This window comes from Petaurus breviceps, unplaced genomic scaffold (genome assembly GCF_028583685.1).
Source record: "Petaurus breviceps papuanus isolate PSGF00001 unplaced genomic scaffold, PetGlider_PUasm1.0 64, whole genome shotgun sequence".
NCBI classification, from domain to species: domain Eukaryota; kingdom Metazoa; phylum Chordata; class Mammalia; order Diprotodontia; family Petauridae; genus Petaurus; species Petaurus breviceps.
Window position 1 is genome coordinate 2,814,804 of NW_027186428.1, and position 16,450 is coordinate 2,831,253.

Consider the following 16,450-nt stretch of genomic DNA (forward strand, 5'->3'; position numbering starts at 1 on the left):
CTCCTTATACTTTACTTCCTTCTACTAGCTCTGTGATCTGTGTACTCTGGCCTACTTGACATTCCTCATGCAGAACTCTATATGCATTTGTACTGACCATCCCCCATATCTAAAATGATGTGCTTCATCACTTGTTGCCTCTTGCGTTTCCTTGCTTCCTTTAAGACTCAGCTCAAGTCCTGTTGCCTTCCTGGACCCACCAGCTGTTAATATCTTTTCCTTATAGGTTGCCCTTGATGTATACGGTATATATCTTAAATGTACATAATTTATCTGTATGTTATCTCTGCCGTTAGCAATGTGAGCTATTTGAGAGCAGGGGCTATGTTTTTGCCTTTCTTTGTAATATCAGTGGGTTAGCACAGTACCTGGAGCTTAAGTGCTTAATAATACCTGTTTACTGACTAATAGTATGGTTTAGCAGGAGTACTAGAGTAAGATTTAGAGGAAAAATAGATTGTATTCTGGCTCTGCCAGTAAATAGTTGTATCACTTTGGAGATGATGGGAAGAATAGAGGGGGAAGTCACATCTCCACCCTCTGGAGTGGTGATAGAGGAGAGGAAAGCTAGGCACAGTCTGAGGTATACCCTGGATTTGGGGAAAAGCAGAGTTCACAAGGTTCAGGGATAGAATAGATAAGAAACAAGATCTAAAATGTTACAGGGGAAATTGGCCCAAGAGATGTGGGAAGCTCTCAAAATTGGAATCCAGAAAACAAAGAAGCAATTGCCATAAGAAATAAAAGGAGGACTATCTTAAAGAGAATTGTGTATGCTCAAGGAACTCATTGACCAGCTTAAATTTGAAAATAAATAATACAGAGGATACAAGCAAGGAGGAGATAATTGAGGATGCTTATATCTCAGGCCTATAAGAATAGTGTCAAGATTTGCTAAAACTTAGCTTGAGCTAAGGCTGGGGAAGGACAACAAATAAAGGGGGGAGTGAGAGCCTCTTTAATTATGTTGGGGGCAAGAGGAAGCTCAGAGAAGGGATAAAACTGCTGTTCAGAGTGGCTAGAACAATGACAGTGGATGAACTATTAAACTTTTCTTTTTCTTTTTTTTTCCTCCCCAAAAGAATGATCTTTGCAATAGGAAGAACAGATCAGAAATGGTTAAAAGGAAGTTGAAGTCCAAGATAAGAAAAGAAATAGCCCTGGATACTGTAGAATAAACTCAGATCATTAGGTCCAGATGAATTACATTCCAGGATACTGAAAGAACTGGCAGATGTGATTACTCAGCTGTGTTAGTGATTTTTGAATGATCATGGAAAACCAGAGGTGCCTAAGGATTTGAGACAGGCAGACTTTGTGTGTGTGTATAAAAATATAAACACACATAGACATATACATACATACATACATATATATTTTAATTTTTATTGTTGCCATGCCATAGTAGGCACTTAATAAATGCTTGTTGATTGATAGCTTTTTAAAATATCACTTTCATTTCTCAGTATTTCTCCTATCCCTTCATAGAATTCCCACCTTTAACAAAGCAGTTTAGTTAAACCAAATAATATACTCCTTGCCTTTGTTTGACAGTATTTACTTCATACTTTCCATGTAGTAGTCAACATCCTCTCTGATGAGAGGGAGGTTCATTTCATGATCAGTCCTCTGCATTCAGGAATGGTCATTGCATTGATCTGAGTTTTATTATATTTTAGTGTTGTTTTCCTTTAAGTCAGAAGTTCTTAAACTGGGGTATGTAAACTTAAAAAAATTTTTTTGATAATCTCAATATCATTGATTTCCTTTGTAATCTTAATGTATTTTATTCATTTAAAAACATCTTGAGACATAGTCCATAAGTTTCACACATGAAGGAGGTCCATGACTCAAAAAAGGTTAAGAATCCCTGCTTTATGTTGTGAGTAGTATTCTCTTAATTTTGCTTACTTGGCTCTGTATTAGTTCATACAAGTCTCAAGTAAGAATTCTTTGTATGATTGTTTTCTTTGGCCCAATAATATTATGTAACAATAATTTTGTTCAAATATTTCCTAATTGATGGGTACTCATTTTCCTCTTTTTTTTCTTTCACAAAAAGTGCTGTTATAAGAATTTTGTTATGTTTGGGATCTTTTATTTATGCTCAGTGGTGGTATTGTATCACAAGCTGTAGTTTAGTCACTTTTCTTTTTAAAATAGGTTTTCTTATTGATATCTTTTGTTTTATCACTTAAATTCTCCACAGTATCCCTTCTTCCTGCTCCTTGAGAGCTATCACATATAACAACGAATATTTTTTTTAAAGAAAATGAGGAAGAAGAGAAAAAACAATTAGCAAAACTGATCAGTTAGTTAAAAGATAAGAAAATATATGCAGTATTCTACCAGAGAAGTCAGGGGAAATGTCTTCTCATATTTTTTCTATGGTGCTACCTTTGTTCTTTGTAATTTTGCAACATGCACTTTCATTTGATTTGTGGTTACAGGTCTTTCTGCTTACATTGTTATACTCCTGTATATGTTTTCTTGCTTATTTTATCGTGAATCAGTTCTTAGTAGTCCAAGCTTCTCTGGGTTCATCATATTCGTTGTTTCTTATGATGAATAATATTCCATTACATTGATATACCTCAGTTCATTTAGCTTTTCTCCAGTGATGGATTTCATAGCTGACCAGAAGTTTAGAATATTTTAAGATTTATTTAGTCAAAGACATAAACTAACTGCTTTTATTTCTTTAATAGTGGAAATGGAAACTGACCTGCTATTTAGTACCAGCATGCCTACTTTAATATTACTTAAAATGCTTATAGAAACCATGAGCTTCAATTAATCTGTGATTTAATGTATGTTTTTCCTGGGTTTTGTGGTTGATATTTTCTCCATTTTAAGTTGAAATTTCACCTTTTAATTTGGTGGGGCTTGTTGTATTCTCTCTGGATTCCTTTCCTTCTTTCCACTTTATATAATGGTCCACTTACAGATAGGCTTTTCTGAATTTGGGAAAACAATTAAGGGCAAAAATGTGTTAATGGTAATTTAAATCCACCTAGTGTCAATAAATTGTAGAGGAATGTCAGTTGGAGAAAGGTGTCTATAATTATTTTGTAATTTCCCAAGTGTCTATCATAGTGCTAGATACATAATAAATATTTATGAAAAACTTTTTATATTGGCTTGAATTAATGATGTAACTGTGAATCCAATGCTTTTTTTGATCAATACAATTAATGAACTAGTGGAGGATGCTTGTGAATATTCAGGCTTAAAATTTGAGTTAAGCTTTGAGTTAGACTGAGCCACTTTAATTAGCATTTAGGCATAGGATTTGTCAATTCTGATCATCTAAAATTGGAAGCATCAGTAGGAATGAATTTAAGTTGATTTGAGCTTTTCTCTAAAGTTTGCAGATGGGCTTGCCCCTTTAATAAAGGGGCCTTAGAGTACTAATTATGTGCTTATCATTATTGTGGGTGATATAAACTCCCTAGAAGTATAAGTCTTGCTTGCTAGGAGCTTACTATTTAGTTGGAAAGAAAAAAAAATTTAACACGATATTTTGATCTAATTGATATAGGTTATTCTTTCATTTATGCAGATAATAGCTCATGTAAGGTGCTTGTCCATTTATTTTTATATATCATTCATAGACTACTGTATTCTTCCCAAGTTGCTGAATATTGATGGAAGAATTCGATATAACCATGCCAGCTGGATCCAGTATAAATTTTTTTTTTTTTTAAGTAACTTGCTCAAGGTTACACAGCCAGTTATTTCTGGGTGTGGTGCTGAGTGTCTGAGCCCGGGATTCGATCTCTAGGTCGTTCTGACACTGGAGCCGGTGCTCTTACTCTCTGTGCTACCTGGCTGCACCGATCCAGTATAAATTAATATTAATTTTGATAGGAGGTAGGGGAGCTAGGTGGTGAATTGGATAGAGCACCAGACCTGAAGTCCAAAAGATCTGAATTTAAATCTGACCTCACACAGTTTACTAGCTGTGTGATCCTGGATTCAACCTCTATTTGCTTGAGTTGCTTTTCTGTAAAATGGGGACACACTGGAGAAGGAAATAGCAAACCACTCCTTTTTAAAAGTGTTTTTGCCAAGAAAACCCCATGGACAAAGCCTGTATATGGGGTCACTTTGAGTCAGATGTGAATGAACAGCTGAATAACAACAACATGTTTGCATCTTTACACTGCCCAGCAAAACTTTGATCTTTTTTGATTTACTATTTCATATCCTTCAGTGGCTATTCTAAACTCTTATCAAGTCCCCATTGCTTGCTTATATCCCCCTGAATCAGCAGATGTTCTTCCTACCGATTTTACTAAGAAAAGAGAAGTCATCAGGAGTGAAGTTGCTCTTCTTCTTTATACCTCATAATCATAGAGCAGCGTCAGTTTGTGTGGAGGAAGGCATCTGTTTATAATTATCTATATCTGCATCTTTACCCATCACCTTTCTCTAATGAAGAGGGGATTCTCTTTGTCAAGGCCAACCCATTTACTTGTGCCCTTGATCTCATCCCTCCTGTTGCCCCAGAGAGCTTTAATTCTTCCTCTTTTGTCACCATCCTTGGAGTCATTCAGATTCCTGAACTTGTAATCATATTTGTCTCTTGACTATGCCTCACTACCTATCTGGACAGTTGCCAAATATTGTTTATTTCACATGTATATTTCTTCATCTTTTTTCTTCCTTCCTACTCAGACAGCCACCACCTTGTTTCCAATCGCTGTCCTCATATACATTCTCCATACAGCTGCTAGAAAGACTCTTCCTAAAGCAAAAATCTGACCCATGTCATTCCCTGGCTCAGAAATCTTAGAATCTCATTACCTTTGGAGAATGAATACTTTTGGCTATAGCAAGCAATTCATAAGCATGAAGGAACTGTATGAAGTATGGAGGGCATTGTGATCTGGCTTGGTGGAGAAAACTAACCACAGTAACAGTCACGTAACCTTGCAGCATTAAAGTAAGTTTTGAGGTTAGATGCTATATCCAATATGGAAGTAGAATAGAAATTGGGGGTATTTAATATGAAAGGGGGTTCCTACAGCATGAAAGAAGATCATTTAAATACACTTAAATAGTAAAGATAGTGACAGAATGAGTGGAACACTAAGTAATGAGCCTTGGATTATAAGCCATACGTTGGAGTTAAGAAGTAGAAGGGGAACTAGCAAAGATGAAGAAATAGAATGTTAAGAGAAATAGGAGAACCGTTACAACATAAGGGAGCCAAAGGAAGAATAAGTTTCTGGAAAGGAGATAAAAATGCGTGTGTCAAAGGGTTCTAAGAGGGCAGGGGGTCTCATGGTGAAGCAGAAAGTACACTGATTTTGGAATCAGAATATCCAGCTGTAGTCTCCAGTTTTCTCATATGTAAAATGTTCTACTAGATTAGTAGTTCTCAAAGTATCATCCGGAGACTCCTGGGAATCCCTGAAATTATTTCAGGGGGTTCACAAGGTCAGGACTTTTCATACTGATATTAAGATATTTTAATTTCTAGTATGGTAAATATCAACAGATATGACCTACATATAAACCAGGACCAAAAAATTTGAGAACCACTATACTAGACAATGATTAAGGTATATTGTAAATCTCATAATCACATAATAAGGACAAAGGACAGAAAGCAGAAATTAATCCAAAATTACTTGAGAGATTGGAGATACATGAGGTAGTTTTGTTGTTTTTTTATCACAGGGATGTAGAAGGATGAGAATTGTCAAATTATTTTTTTTAATTGGAGTTACTGTAAAATATTTATATTGTTAGTAGCTTTTTTCTCCCACTGTTTATAGATGCTTTGATGAATTGGATGGCTGTTGAGTTTGCTAGCAACCATTCTTACTAGAATGTTGGAATCCTTGCCAGCAGAATTAGTTATAGTTGAAGTAAAACAGCACTATAGGAGGACAGAGACTTGGAGACAACTGTTTTATAATCTGATTTTCAGGATTCAGCAAACATAGATTCTTTATCTTCTGTCTTGTACCATACTTACTTGTAAACTTCATGTCCCTTATGCTTCATTAGAATCAAACCCTGGAGTATTGGGCCAGTTTTTGACTTTCTGTTACCAGTGTAGACTACAATGAAGATACTCTTGGTAGGTGCTTAATATTCGTTAAATTGTGTTACTGTGTGATTGAACTCTTGATCCTAACCTTGTGAGGAAGGTTCTGATCAATATAGAGTTTTGCACTGTAGTGAAGCTTTGAATATAGATTATTTCAGAGTTTCAGATTTTTTATCTTCTCACCTTACAAGAGTACCTATTTGAAGTATCCATTTTATTTTTTTCGCAGTTTAAATGTATGCCACTCTACTATCAAAGGAAAATTATTGTTAGTGACACACAAACAACATAACCTTTTTCCCTTTTCCCCTCTCCACTATGAGACTGATCAGCAAATTTTAAATTATTTTCTGGACTACTTGCCTTTTGCAAAAGCAAATTATACTTCCTTTGGTTTCTTTGTCATTTTTGTTTTGTTGGGTTCAATTAACTTACCTGCATTTGGTAAAATATAGCATTGAACAATAACATTCTATCTTGTTTGTTTCCTTTCCTTCCTTTTTCTATGAGAGGACACTAATAAAAAAAATTCCCTCCTTGATACCTTTGTAGTTTTCCTCTGAAAAATTTCGAACCTTTGTGCTTTAAAAATCACTTTCCTTTTTTAAAGAGAATATAAATATTAATATTTTATGGACACTGCCTATCTTAATTTCATGTGAATAGTGAATGCTTTCCTTTAGGATGCACATTTCTTTAATGGGGCCCAGATTGATAAAACAGAATCTAATCCTTATTTGTAAATGGAGAGGAAAAAAATACCATAGTAAGGACCATTTTTTGAATCAAAATAATATTGTTCTTAAACACTACTGAAAACTTAATTGAATTTTTTTTCCTCATGACTCCCAAATCACCATTTAATCACAGGTAGTGCTGGAAGAAGCCTTAGAGATCATCTAGTCTAAGTCTCTTTTTATAGATGAGGAAGATAAAGGATGAAACTCCTGCAACAACAGGGCAAATGCAGAGATGTCCAGGATTGTATCAAAGAATTAATGTGAAATATATAGTGTCCGTGGTTAACTGCATAGTGCTCGGGCAAGTTTACGCTCATACACCAGTCCAGGGCTCCAACAGGAATTCCAAAATGGAATGAATTAATTCTCTCAGGGACAGAGGAAGTTCTGGAAGCCCAGCTGTGAAGGAGTAGGATAGCAGTAGAAGAGCAGATAGCAGTGTGGCCTGAATAGATATTTTGTACTAAGATTAAAAAATATGAATTCCTTGGGGGCAGCTAGGTGGTACAGTGGATAGAGAGCCCATATCTGGAGTTAGGAAGACTCATCTTCCTAAGTTCAAATCTGACTTCAGAAATTTACTAGCTGTGTGACCCTGGGCATGTTGTTTAACCGTGTTTCCCTCAATTTCCTCATCTGTAAAATGAGCTGGAGAAGGAAATGGCAAACCACTCCAGTATCTTTGCCAAGAAAACCTCAATTGGGGTCATGAAGAGTCAAACTCAACTGAACAACAACACAACGAATTCTTTAGTTTGCCTTTCACAATTAATCTGAGTCAATCTCCCTTTACAGTTTTTTTTGCACAATATTCTCCTTTAAGCACTCTTATGGTCTAACCAAACTGGGCTGCTTCCTGTCCCTGATCTTATTCTAACTTAGCCTGTCTCTGTGACTTTGCTCATTCCATTCCTTATGTTTGGACTGAGCTAGACTTCCTTTTTCTACTACTTCTGAAATCTGTGCCTATTGAAAGCTTTCCCCCTTTACAAAACTCAGCTCAAGTGCTACTTTGTTGGTGATGTGATTAGGAAAACCAGGAGATTGTAGTATTTTAGAAGTGGGGGGAGGCTGGTATGTCTAGAAGGAAGAGCTGCAGAGAAGTCAGGAAAAATGAGAAATAAGAAAGAGTTTGGGGAATAGAAACCAGATTGCAAGTGATGAAGAAGTGGAGGCATCATATTTAGATTACATTTTCAGAAATTCAGTGAAAAGAAAAGAAATGGGATAGTAAGTAGTTTGATGGAAGACTTGAGGGATATTTTTTCTTGTTTGTGGGTTGGGGAAACAGGAGAATGTTTGTAGGCATATGGCAAAGAGTCAGTGAAGGGGAGAAATTGAAGTTGCATGAGAGAAGAGAGTAAGAACTGAGTAACTGAAGTAAAATCCTGGAGAAGTTAGGAAGGGATGGAACCAAATGTTCAAATAGGAATTGGGACTTGCAAATATGAAAATTTCTAAGGCATATTTAACAAACTTAAAGATAACAGTTGGGAAGAGTTAGGTAGTGTGACAGAAATTGCAAACTTGTAGGATCCTTTTTGGAGAGTAATCTAAACTACATAGTAAAAATTCACAAAAGTAGTCATACCTTCAATGCCAGGAAGATGTGAGTTGAGAAGAGGCAGTTCATGGGAAATAGCATCTATTTCTTGAAAAAGTGTAAGTTGAGGTGCTCAGCTGAAAGGATGAGGAGAGTGAGTGCAGCGGAAAGCTTCTAGAGAAAAGACAATTTGAAATAGCCTTCGTGGTAAGTGGGATATAGATTAGAGAAGAGTAAATTGATTGAGTAGCTGCAGTGAAGGGTCTATTTGATATTAGAGAACATAAATTTGTAGCAAAGCCAGTCATCAGGCTTATGTGTTCCACTGGTGTAGGAACAAAGGAGGCAAAGGTGGGTATAATTCAGGTTTTGGTAAAGTATGAGTAAGTGATACGACAAGGGAGCAAGAGATACCTGTGCAGAGGCTAGTATAGAGTTGAACCGTTCAAAGATTCACAAAGTTTCACTAAGGAAAGACTTTTGGTAAGAGCTGCATAATTGAGGCTTAAAGAAAGCTAGGGATTCTAAGAGATGGAGGTGAAAAGGGTATACATTCCAGGCAGGGGGCTAGGGGGGTATAGCCTGTGCAAAAGTAGGAGATGGAATGCTGAGTTTGGGAAACAGTAAAGTAAGTAGGCCAGTGTTAATGGGAGACGGGGTGCAATATGCCTGGAAAGTTAGATTGTAGCTAGACTGTGGAAATGTTTTAAATGGTAAACTGAGTGACAGATTGAAAAACCACAGAATATTCTGGAGTATAGCAATGACACCAGACTTAAACTTTTGGAAGATAACTTTTTTGGTATTTTTATTAAGAGAATAGACAGAAAAGGGGAGAGACTGGAAGCGGGTAGTTTAGTTAGGTTATTGCAATGGTTCAGGTGAGAAATGAGAAGGTCTTGAATTAGGTAGTGGCTGTATAAATGGAGAGAACAGGAAAGGAAAAGGATGTTTCAGATGATATGTAGGTAGAATTAACAAGACTTGACAACTGATTAAAAAGGGCAAGTATATGGGAGAGGGAATAGTTGAGGATTACTGAGGTTATGAATATGGGCAACTGAGAAGGTTGGTGGTACCCTCAACAGAAAGGGTGAATTTAGAGGGATGGAGTATCAAGTTCTATTTTCTTAACCAAATAAAGAGTTTCATCTATAACTTCTGCAGTATTGGTCATCTAGCCAATTGCTTAAAGTCTTCTAGTGATGGGGAATTCATTTGCTTCCCTAAATAGAACCCATTTGATTTTTTGATAATTCAGATTATTTGGATGTTTTTTTTTCTGATCAGTTCATTCCTTATTTGGGCAACTTTAACTGTTAGGGTATAGATCAAACGAGCTGAATTGCTGGGTCACAAGGTGTGCACAGTTTAGAGAAATTAAATATAAATTAAATGATATTAATAACTGTTGATTAAAATTTAGTTTGATGACTAATTGTAATTTTTAAAATTCTAGAATGTATGACAACATGTCCACAATGGTGTACCTAAAGGAAGACAAGTTGGAGAAACTTACCCAGGATGAAATCATTTCTAAGACAAAGCAAGTGATTCAGGGACTGGAAGCTCTGAAGAATGAACACAATTCTATCTTGCAAAGTTTACTTGAGACACTTAAGTGTTTGAAGAAAGATGATGAGAGCAATTTGGTGGAAGAGAAATCAAACATGATTCGCAAATCATTGGAAATGTTGGAGCTTGGACTGAGTGAGGCACAGGTAGATTGGGAAATTACCTTGAGCTTTATTTAGATGGAAAAATGGAGGAGTAGTAACATATTTGAAATTGCAAGGGGAAATATGACACTTGATATTGATGTTTAAAAAAAGGAAGACCATTGTTAGAATTGACATTGATGTAAAAAAGGGAAGATGATTGTAAGAACTTCATATTAAATGAATTATTGAAATTCAGATATAAATTTGGAAAAGCTTGTTGGATTAAAATCAAGAGGCTTTGTCTTGGACTGGTGCATGTATATTAACTTAGATTCACAATATGAAGATGGGTTTTACAATTACTGACTTTGCTCTTCCTTTTTGAATTTGAAGTCTTCTAAAAAAAATAGATAAGGTTGAATGAAATAGATATTAAAATGCTTTGACTTTCTTTTGGTCATTTATTTATTTTGTTTATTTACCAGTTGGCATAAAAAAAGAACTGTGACTAATTTATGTTCAGAGAAGATTTTATTTAGCATCATACATGATGTGACTACTCTGGTTTTAGATTTTTTTTCCTATTCATGTTATAAATTTTTAGTGTAGGGTTTTGAGCAGTCACTTTGCCAGTTTTTGTTTTCCTTCTATATTTTATTGAAGGGGAGAAAGTTTAAAACTTGATGTAATTTGGGGATACATTATTATGAACCATAATCTCTAGTCACATGCTTCATTTATAACTCAGGAGGATAGAACTTATATCTGTTCAACAGAGTGTAGTATACTTACTTGGGGGACAATAATTACATACATTTTGGAGGAATTAAAATCAAAGAAATATTCAAACTTAGCAAATTTTCTGAATTCTTAGCTTAAGAATTCAGTAGAAGATTAGGAAGGTGATGAATATTATAAGGCAGGGTTTTTTTCTCTCTGCCCTAGGTAATGATGGCCTTGTCAAACCATCTAAATGCAGTTGAATCAGAGAAACAGAAATTGCGTGCCCAAGTACGTCGTCTATGCCAGGAAAACCAGTGGCTGCGGGATGAGTTAGCAAACACACAGCAGAAGTTACAGAAAAGTGAGCAGTCTGTGGCTCAGCTGGAGGAAGAAAAGAAACATCTGGAATTCATGAATCAGTTAAAAAAATATGATGATGACATTTCTCCATCAGTAAGTAGCTATTTATTAAAATCAGTTCGTCTTTATCAGATGCTTAGAAACTTTTGATTTTAAGGTATTATGAAGCTGTATGTTTCCTTTTGTGTAAATATTCTTTTCAGTGTGATGTTGCAGAAAAAGGCTGTTAGGAATCTCTGTGCTTTTGGAAAAATCTGTGACTTTCTGTGCCTTAATTACATTTCTCTGTTAAATGTATATAATTGTTCTTATCTTTCACATGTGGTGTTATGATTAAATGAGATAATGATTGTGAAAATATTTTTAAAATACAAAACGTTAAAATGACATTTTATTGTTTCTACAAATAATACATTTTCATTGGGAACTTAGAACTAGAAATTTCTGGTTCAGAAGGTGTTATGTAGCCTGGAACTTAAGAATATTCATTTAAATAAATAGTTATTAAGTTCCTACATTGTGTTAGGTATACAAAGATGAAAAACTATATAGACCCTGCCCTCAAAGAGTTTATGTCCCTTTTACTTTAATAAGGGAGATAATGTACATATTAATACCCATATATTAACATAATGTAATAAGTTCAAAGGAGATGTCAAAACAGAGAATCATAAGAACATTTGAGGAGCTAGAGGTCATTTTTATGGAGATAAAAAAAAGTCTTCATGGATCATATGGCACCTGACCTGAGTTTTGCAGGAAGAGAAGTGATCAAAAACGTAGGGAGAGTGTAGTCTGGGTAGAGGAAATGGATTTTATGATTGTAGGAAAAAAAAAAGAGGGCAGGATGTGATCACACTATGTAGCATACAGTGTAGTTTGGCAGGAATGTAGACTGCCTGAAGTCGAGTAGAATGAATTAAAGTTGGAAAGATAGGTTGGAGCCCTGATTAAGAATTAAAAGCCCGGTTAAGGGGCTTGTATTTTCTTACTGTAGGTAACAAAGAGCTGTTGATTTTTTTTTTTTTTTGAAGCGAGGTCAGGTCTTTTGCATCAAGAATGTTAGTTTGGCAACTGTGAAAATGGATTAAGGAAGAGAGAAACTATAGGCCTGAAAATCGGTTAAGAGGTGATTATATAAATTCAGGTGAAAGGTGATGATGATGAGGGCCTGAACTTCATTAGTGGCTGTATAAGTGGAGAAGAGGGGAATTAGATGCAAATGATTTTGTGGACATAGAATGACAGGACTTGGCAAATGTTTGGAGGTAATTGTTGACGGGAAAGAGCAAAGTAAAAGATAAACCTGTGGTTTCTAGCCTGAGTGACTAGAGGTCACAGAAAAATGAGTGAAATTAGTTGGTTTTTTTCCCCAATTATTTTTGATGTAATCATATGAATTTTGTTACTTTTGTTATTGATATAATCAATTGTTAATAATTTTACTTATGTTAAACCATCCCTGCATTCCTGGGATAAATTCTACTTCAATGGATAATCTTTGTGATATATTGTGGAATTTCCTGGCTAGTTTTTTATTCAGGATTTTTATTCATTAGTGAAATTTTCTTTCTGTTTTTACTCTTCCTGATTTAGGTATCAGCACCATACTTGTTTCATAAAATGAGTTTGGAAGGACTCCTTTCTCTGTTATTCCAAATAATTTATTTAATATCAGAATTAGTTGATCTTTAATTATTTGGTAGAATTCACTTTTAAATCCACCTCGTTCTGATGCTTTTTTTCTCAGGGAATTCATTTATGTAACATGTTCAATTTCTTTTTCTAAAATAGGTTCATTTAGATATTCTGTTTCCTCTTGTGTTAATTTAGGCAGTTTATAGTTTTGTAAGTATTCTTCTATTTCACTTAAATTGTTTAATTTATTGACATAATTGGGCAAGATAACTCCTAATAATTGCTTTGATTTCATCTTCATTAGTGGTATATTTACCCTTTTCATTTTTTTTTTTTTAAGCAATCGGGGTTAAGTAACTTGCTCAAGGTTACACGGCCAGTTATTTCTGGGTGTGGTGCTGAGTGTCTGAGCCCGGGATTCGATCTCCAGTTCATCCCGACACTGGGGCCGGTTCTCTTACTCGATGTGCTACCTGGCTGTCCCTCACCCTTTTCATTTTTGATACTGATGGGGCGTGATTGGTGTTACAGTGGCTCCAATCAATGACCAGAGTCTCTGCAGGGCAGTCTCGAATGAATTCACTAGGCCCAAGCAATCTTAGAAGTCAGGATTATAAAAGTTTATTGTTACACTTTACAGAGGGCAGGGATTCTTAGGGAACCTGCAAGTTTATTGTTACACTTTACAGCGGGCAAGGGTTCTTAGGGAATCTTCAGACTTAAAGAAGTCATAGATATAGTTTTTAAGGAGTCAGGACAGTAAATCAGGTGTCAATTATGCTAACTAGGTGAGTAAGGGTGGGATTAGGGAGGAGTTAAGGAGTGGTCAGTGCTTAAAGGAACATGCACTTTTAATATCAACTGTGCAGGCGTATTGCCCATAATTCACTAGGAAATAGCCTAAGGGGCGCTACCTGGAGGTGTGGTTTTAGTCTTGAAACATCACTAAGTCAGCTAGCAGTCAGGGCTAACTGAGAAGTGCCTAGTCTGCCACCCATCAGTGTCATGTTTGACAAGATGGATGTTGGGAACCAAGGCTAACAGAGACACAGTATGTGTATTGGCTAAGGAGTTAACCTATAGATAGTGCATTGAAGGATTCATAGGTGCAGCTGGCCACTATACTAGGGGGAGATGACATTTGCCTAAGCTAAAATGTTTATAGATGGTTTAGTGAAGGATTCATAGGTGTAGCTTGTTATTGTTCCAAGCAGAAATAAACAGTTCATGAGTTGTTGCTGGGCAGTGCTGGCAGGGGGAAGGGGCAGAGTTAATGCTCTGAGGCTGGGGGGCGGGGGGGAATGTGATTTTACAGACTGGTTTTACAAATTGATTTTACAAACTGATATTACAAACATAGACACCCCAAGTACCCCATCAATACTAGTAATTTGGTTTTCTTCTCTTTTTTAAAATTAATGCTATTAACCAATGGTATATCTATTTTTTTTCCATAAAATAAACCCCTAGTTTTATTTATTAATTCAGTGGTTTTCTTATATTGAATTTTATTAATCTTACCTTTAATTTTTAGACTTTCCAATGTGGTGTTTAATTGGGAATTTTTATTGTTCTTTTTCTAGTTTTTAAAATTGCATACCCAATTCATTGGTCTGCTCTTTCTCTATTTTATTGATATAATCATTTAGAGATACAAATTTTTCTGTGTTTACTCCTTTTGCTGCATCCCATAGATTTTGTTATATTGTCTTATTTTTTTAAAAAGTTTTAAAAAGTTTGTTCAGTAGCATTGTTGCTTGGTCTGGAAAAGGGTCTATTGTCAAGGTTATTGCATAGTGTCATGTTGTATGATGGTTGTAAGGCTCCTTTCAAATAAGATTATTAAAAATGTACCTTTGGAAACTTAGGATTGGGTGGCTATAAACTTTAAAAACTAGTTATGGTTCTCCCATTATCTGGAATATCTGGAGTAATTGCAGGGATTTGTCCAAGGACATATTTCTCTTCCATAGTCCACTATGGATGCTCCCATTTGATAGCTGGTGCTTTTTATAACTGCTTTTGCTGCTCTTGGTGCCAGCATTTAAAACTGTAGTTCTAAAAACATCAGCATTAATATCCATAATGTCATTAGAACTTGTAGAGTGGGTTTCCCAGTGAACTTATTTTGGTTGCTAGCTTTTCATATGAATCTGCCTCAGAGGTTTGTCCTCTTTGGAGTACAACTTCTACACTCCCTCTTTAATAGGTCACTCCTTTGAAATGCAGTCCTCTCCTGCTCAATTTTTTTTCTCAATTCCCCATTTCATTCTAGAGATTGATATTACTTTCAGACTTAAGGAAAACTTTTATGTCCCTCCTAAATAATTTTTTTTTTTAAGTAATTGGGGTTGAGTAACTTGCTCAAGGTTACACAGCCAGTTATTTCTGGGTGTGGTGCTGAGTATCTGAACCCGGATTTGATCCCCAGGTCATCCCAACACTGGGGCTGGTGCTCTTAGTGAGCCACCTGGCCGCCCCTAAGCAATTGGGGTTAAGTAACTTGCTTGCTCAAGGTTACATGGCCAGGTGTTTCTGGGTGGGTGCTAAGTGTCTGAGCCCGGATTCGATCCCCAGGTCATCCCGACACTGGAGCCGGTGCGCTTACTTGCTGTGCTACCTGGCCGCCCCCCTCCTAAATAATTTGATCCTCAAAGCTCTTACTTGCAAATGGTGATATCAGCGAGAAATGGAAAGCGGATTTCACAAAATCATAAAATTTTAAGCTAGAGGGGAGCTTAGAGACAATCTAGTTTATAGATGAGAGGACGTCTAAGTCTGTAAGAGGTTAAGAGACAAGATAGGATAGCTAGAATAATAACTGAAAGGGACTTCATATATTATCTAGTCCAATTCAAACATGAACAAAAGTTCTTTCTGTAATTTCTCTGTCAAATGATCAGTGTTCCCCTGGGCAGACTATTTTTTTTTTTAATGATTCTGATTGTTAAATTTTGCCTTAGATTTTGAGACAGTCTCTTTCTTAACTTCAACCTGTTGCTTCTAGTTCTGCCCTCTAGATTGGTCACAAGTCTAATTCTTCTTCCTTTATATAATATTTCAGGTATTTGAGGATTGCTGTTAAGTCCTACCCAGTCTTCTGTTAAGCATTTCTGTTTCCTTTAGCTGAAGACTGCCTGTATGATATGTTTTCTAGTTACCTCACCACAGCTCTCTTGGATTTGTCAGTAACCTTTCCAGAAATTTTGTATCACCCAGCACTGATATGGTATAACAAGGTCAGGACACAGTTCTTGGACAATATAGTTTCATTAATGCAGCCTTGATTTTTTGGTTTCTCTGTCATACTGTTGAGTAATTGAATTTGCACTCCAGTAAAACCTCAGGTATTTTTTCCTACATGACCTGCTGCCCAGCCACCTTAACCTCATTCTGATCTTGTATAATAAAAAAAAAGTCTAAATGAAAGACTTAATATTTATTATTAAGTGTAACTTTTTTTATATGGTTATTTTTTTATCAAATGCTTTATTAACTTCTGATTTACAGCATTCATTTCCGCCAGATTTTGAGTTACAAATTTTCTCCCCGTTTTTCCCCTACCCACCGCCCCAAAATAGCAGTCCCACAGGATATCCCCTCCTTCAATCTGTTCTCTCCCATATCTTCTCCCATACCGCCTTCAACTTTTCCAGTAGGGCATGGTGGATCTCTATGCCCCAGTGCCTGTACATCTTATTTCCCAATTACATGTAAAAAA

The 16,450-nt window shown here is 35.9% G+C and overlaps 1 protein-coding gene across 15 annotated transcripts in view; it reads left to right on the top strand.

Annotated features, from left to right (window-relative positions):
• KLC1 (kinesin light chain 1) overlaps nt 1–16,450 on the top strand; it is a 108,541-nt gene that overhangs the window by 36,150 nt on the left and 55,941 nt on the right. For 14 of the 15 annotated variants that reach the window (XM_069103786.1, XM_069103789.1, XM_069103785.1 and 11 more), the window contains exons 2-3: nt 9,807–10,068; nt 10,954–11,184. In XM_069103786.1, coding sequence (XP_068959887.1) covers nt 9,808–10,068; nt 10,954–11,184 — 492 coding nt within the window. In that variant the 5' untranslated portion in view covers nt 9,807. Of the gene's footprint in view, nt 1–6,029; nt 6,095–9,806; nt 10,069–10,953; nt 11,185–16,450 lie in introns of those variants that run through there. The other variant, XM_069103787.1, reaches the window with a different exon arrangement.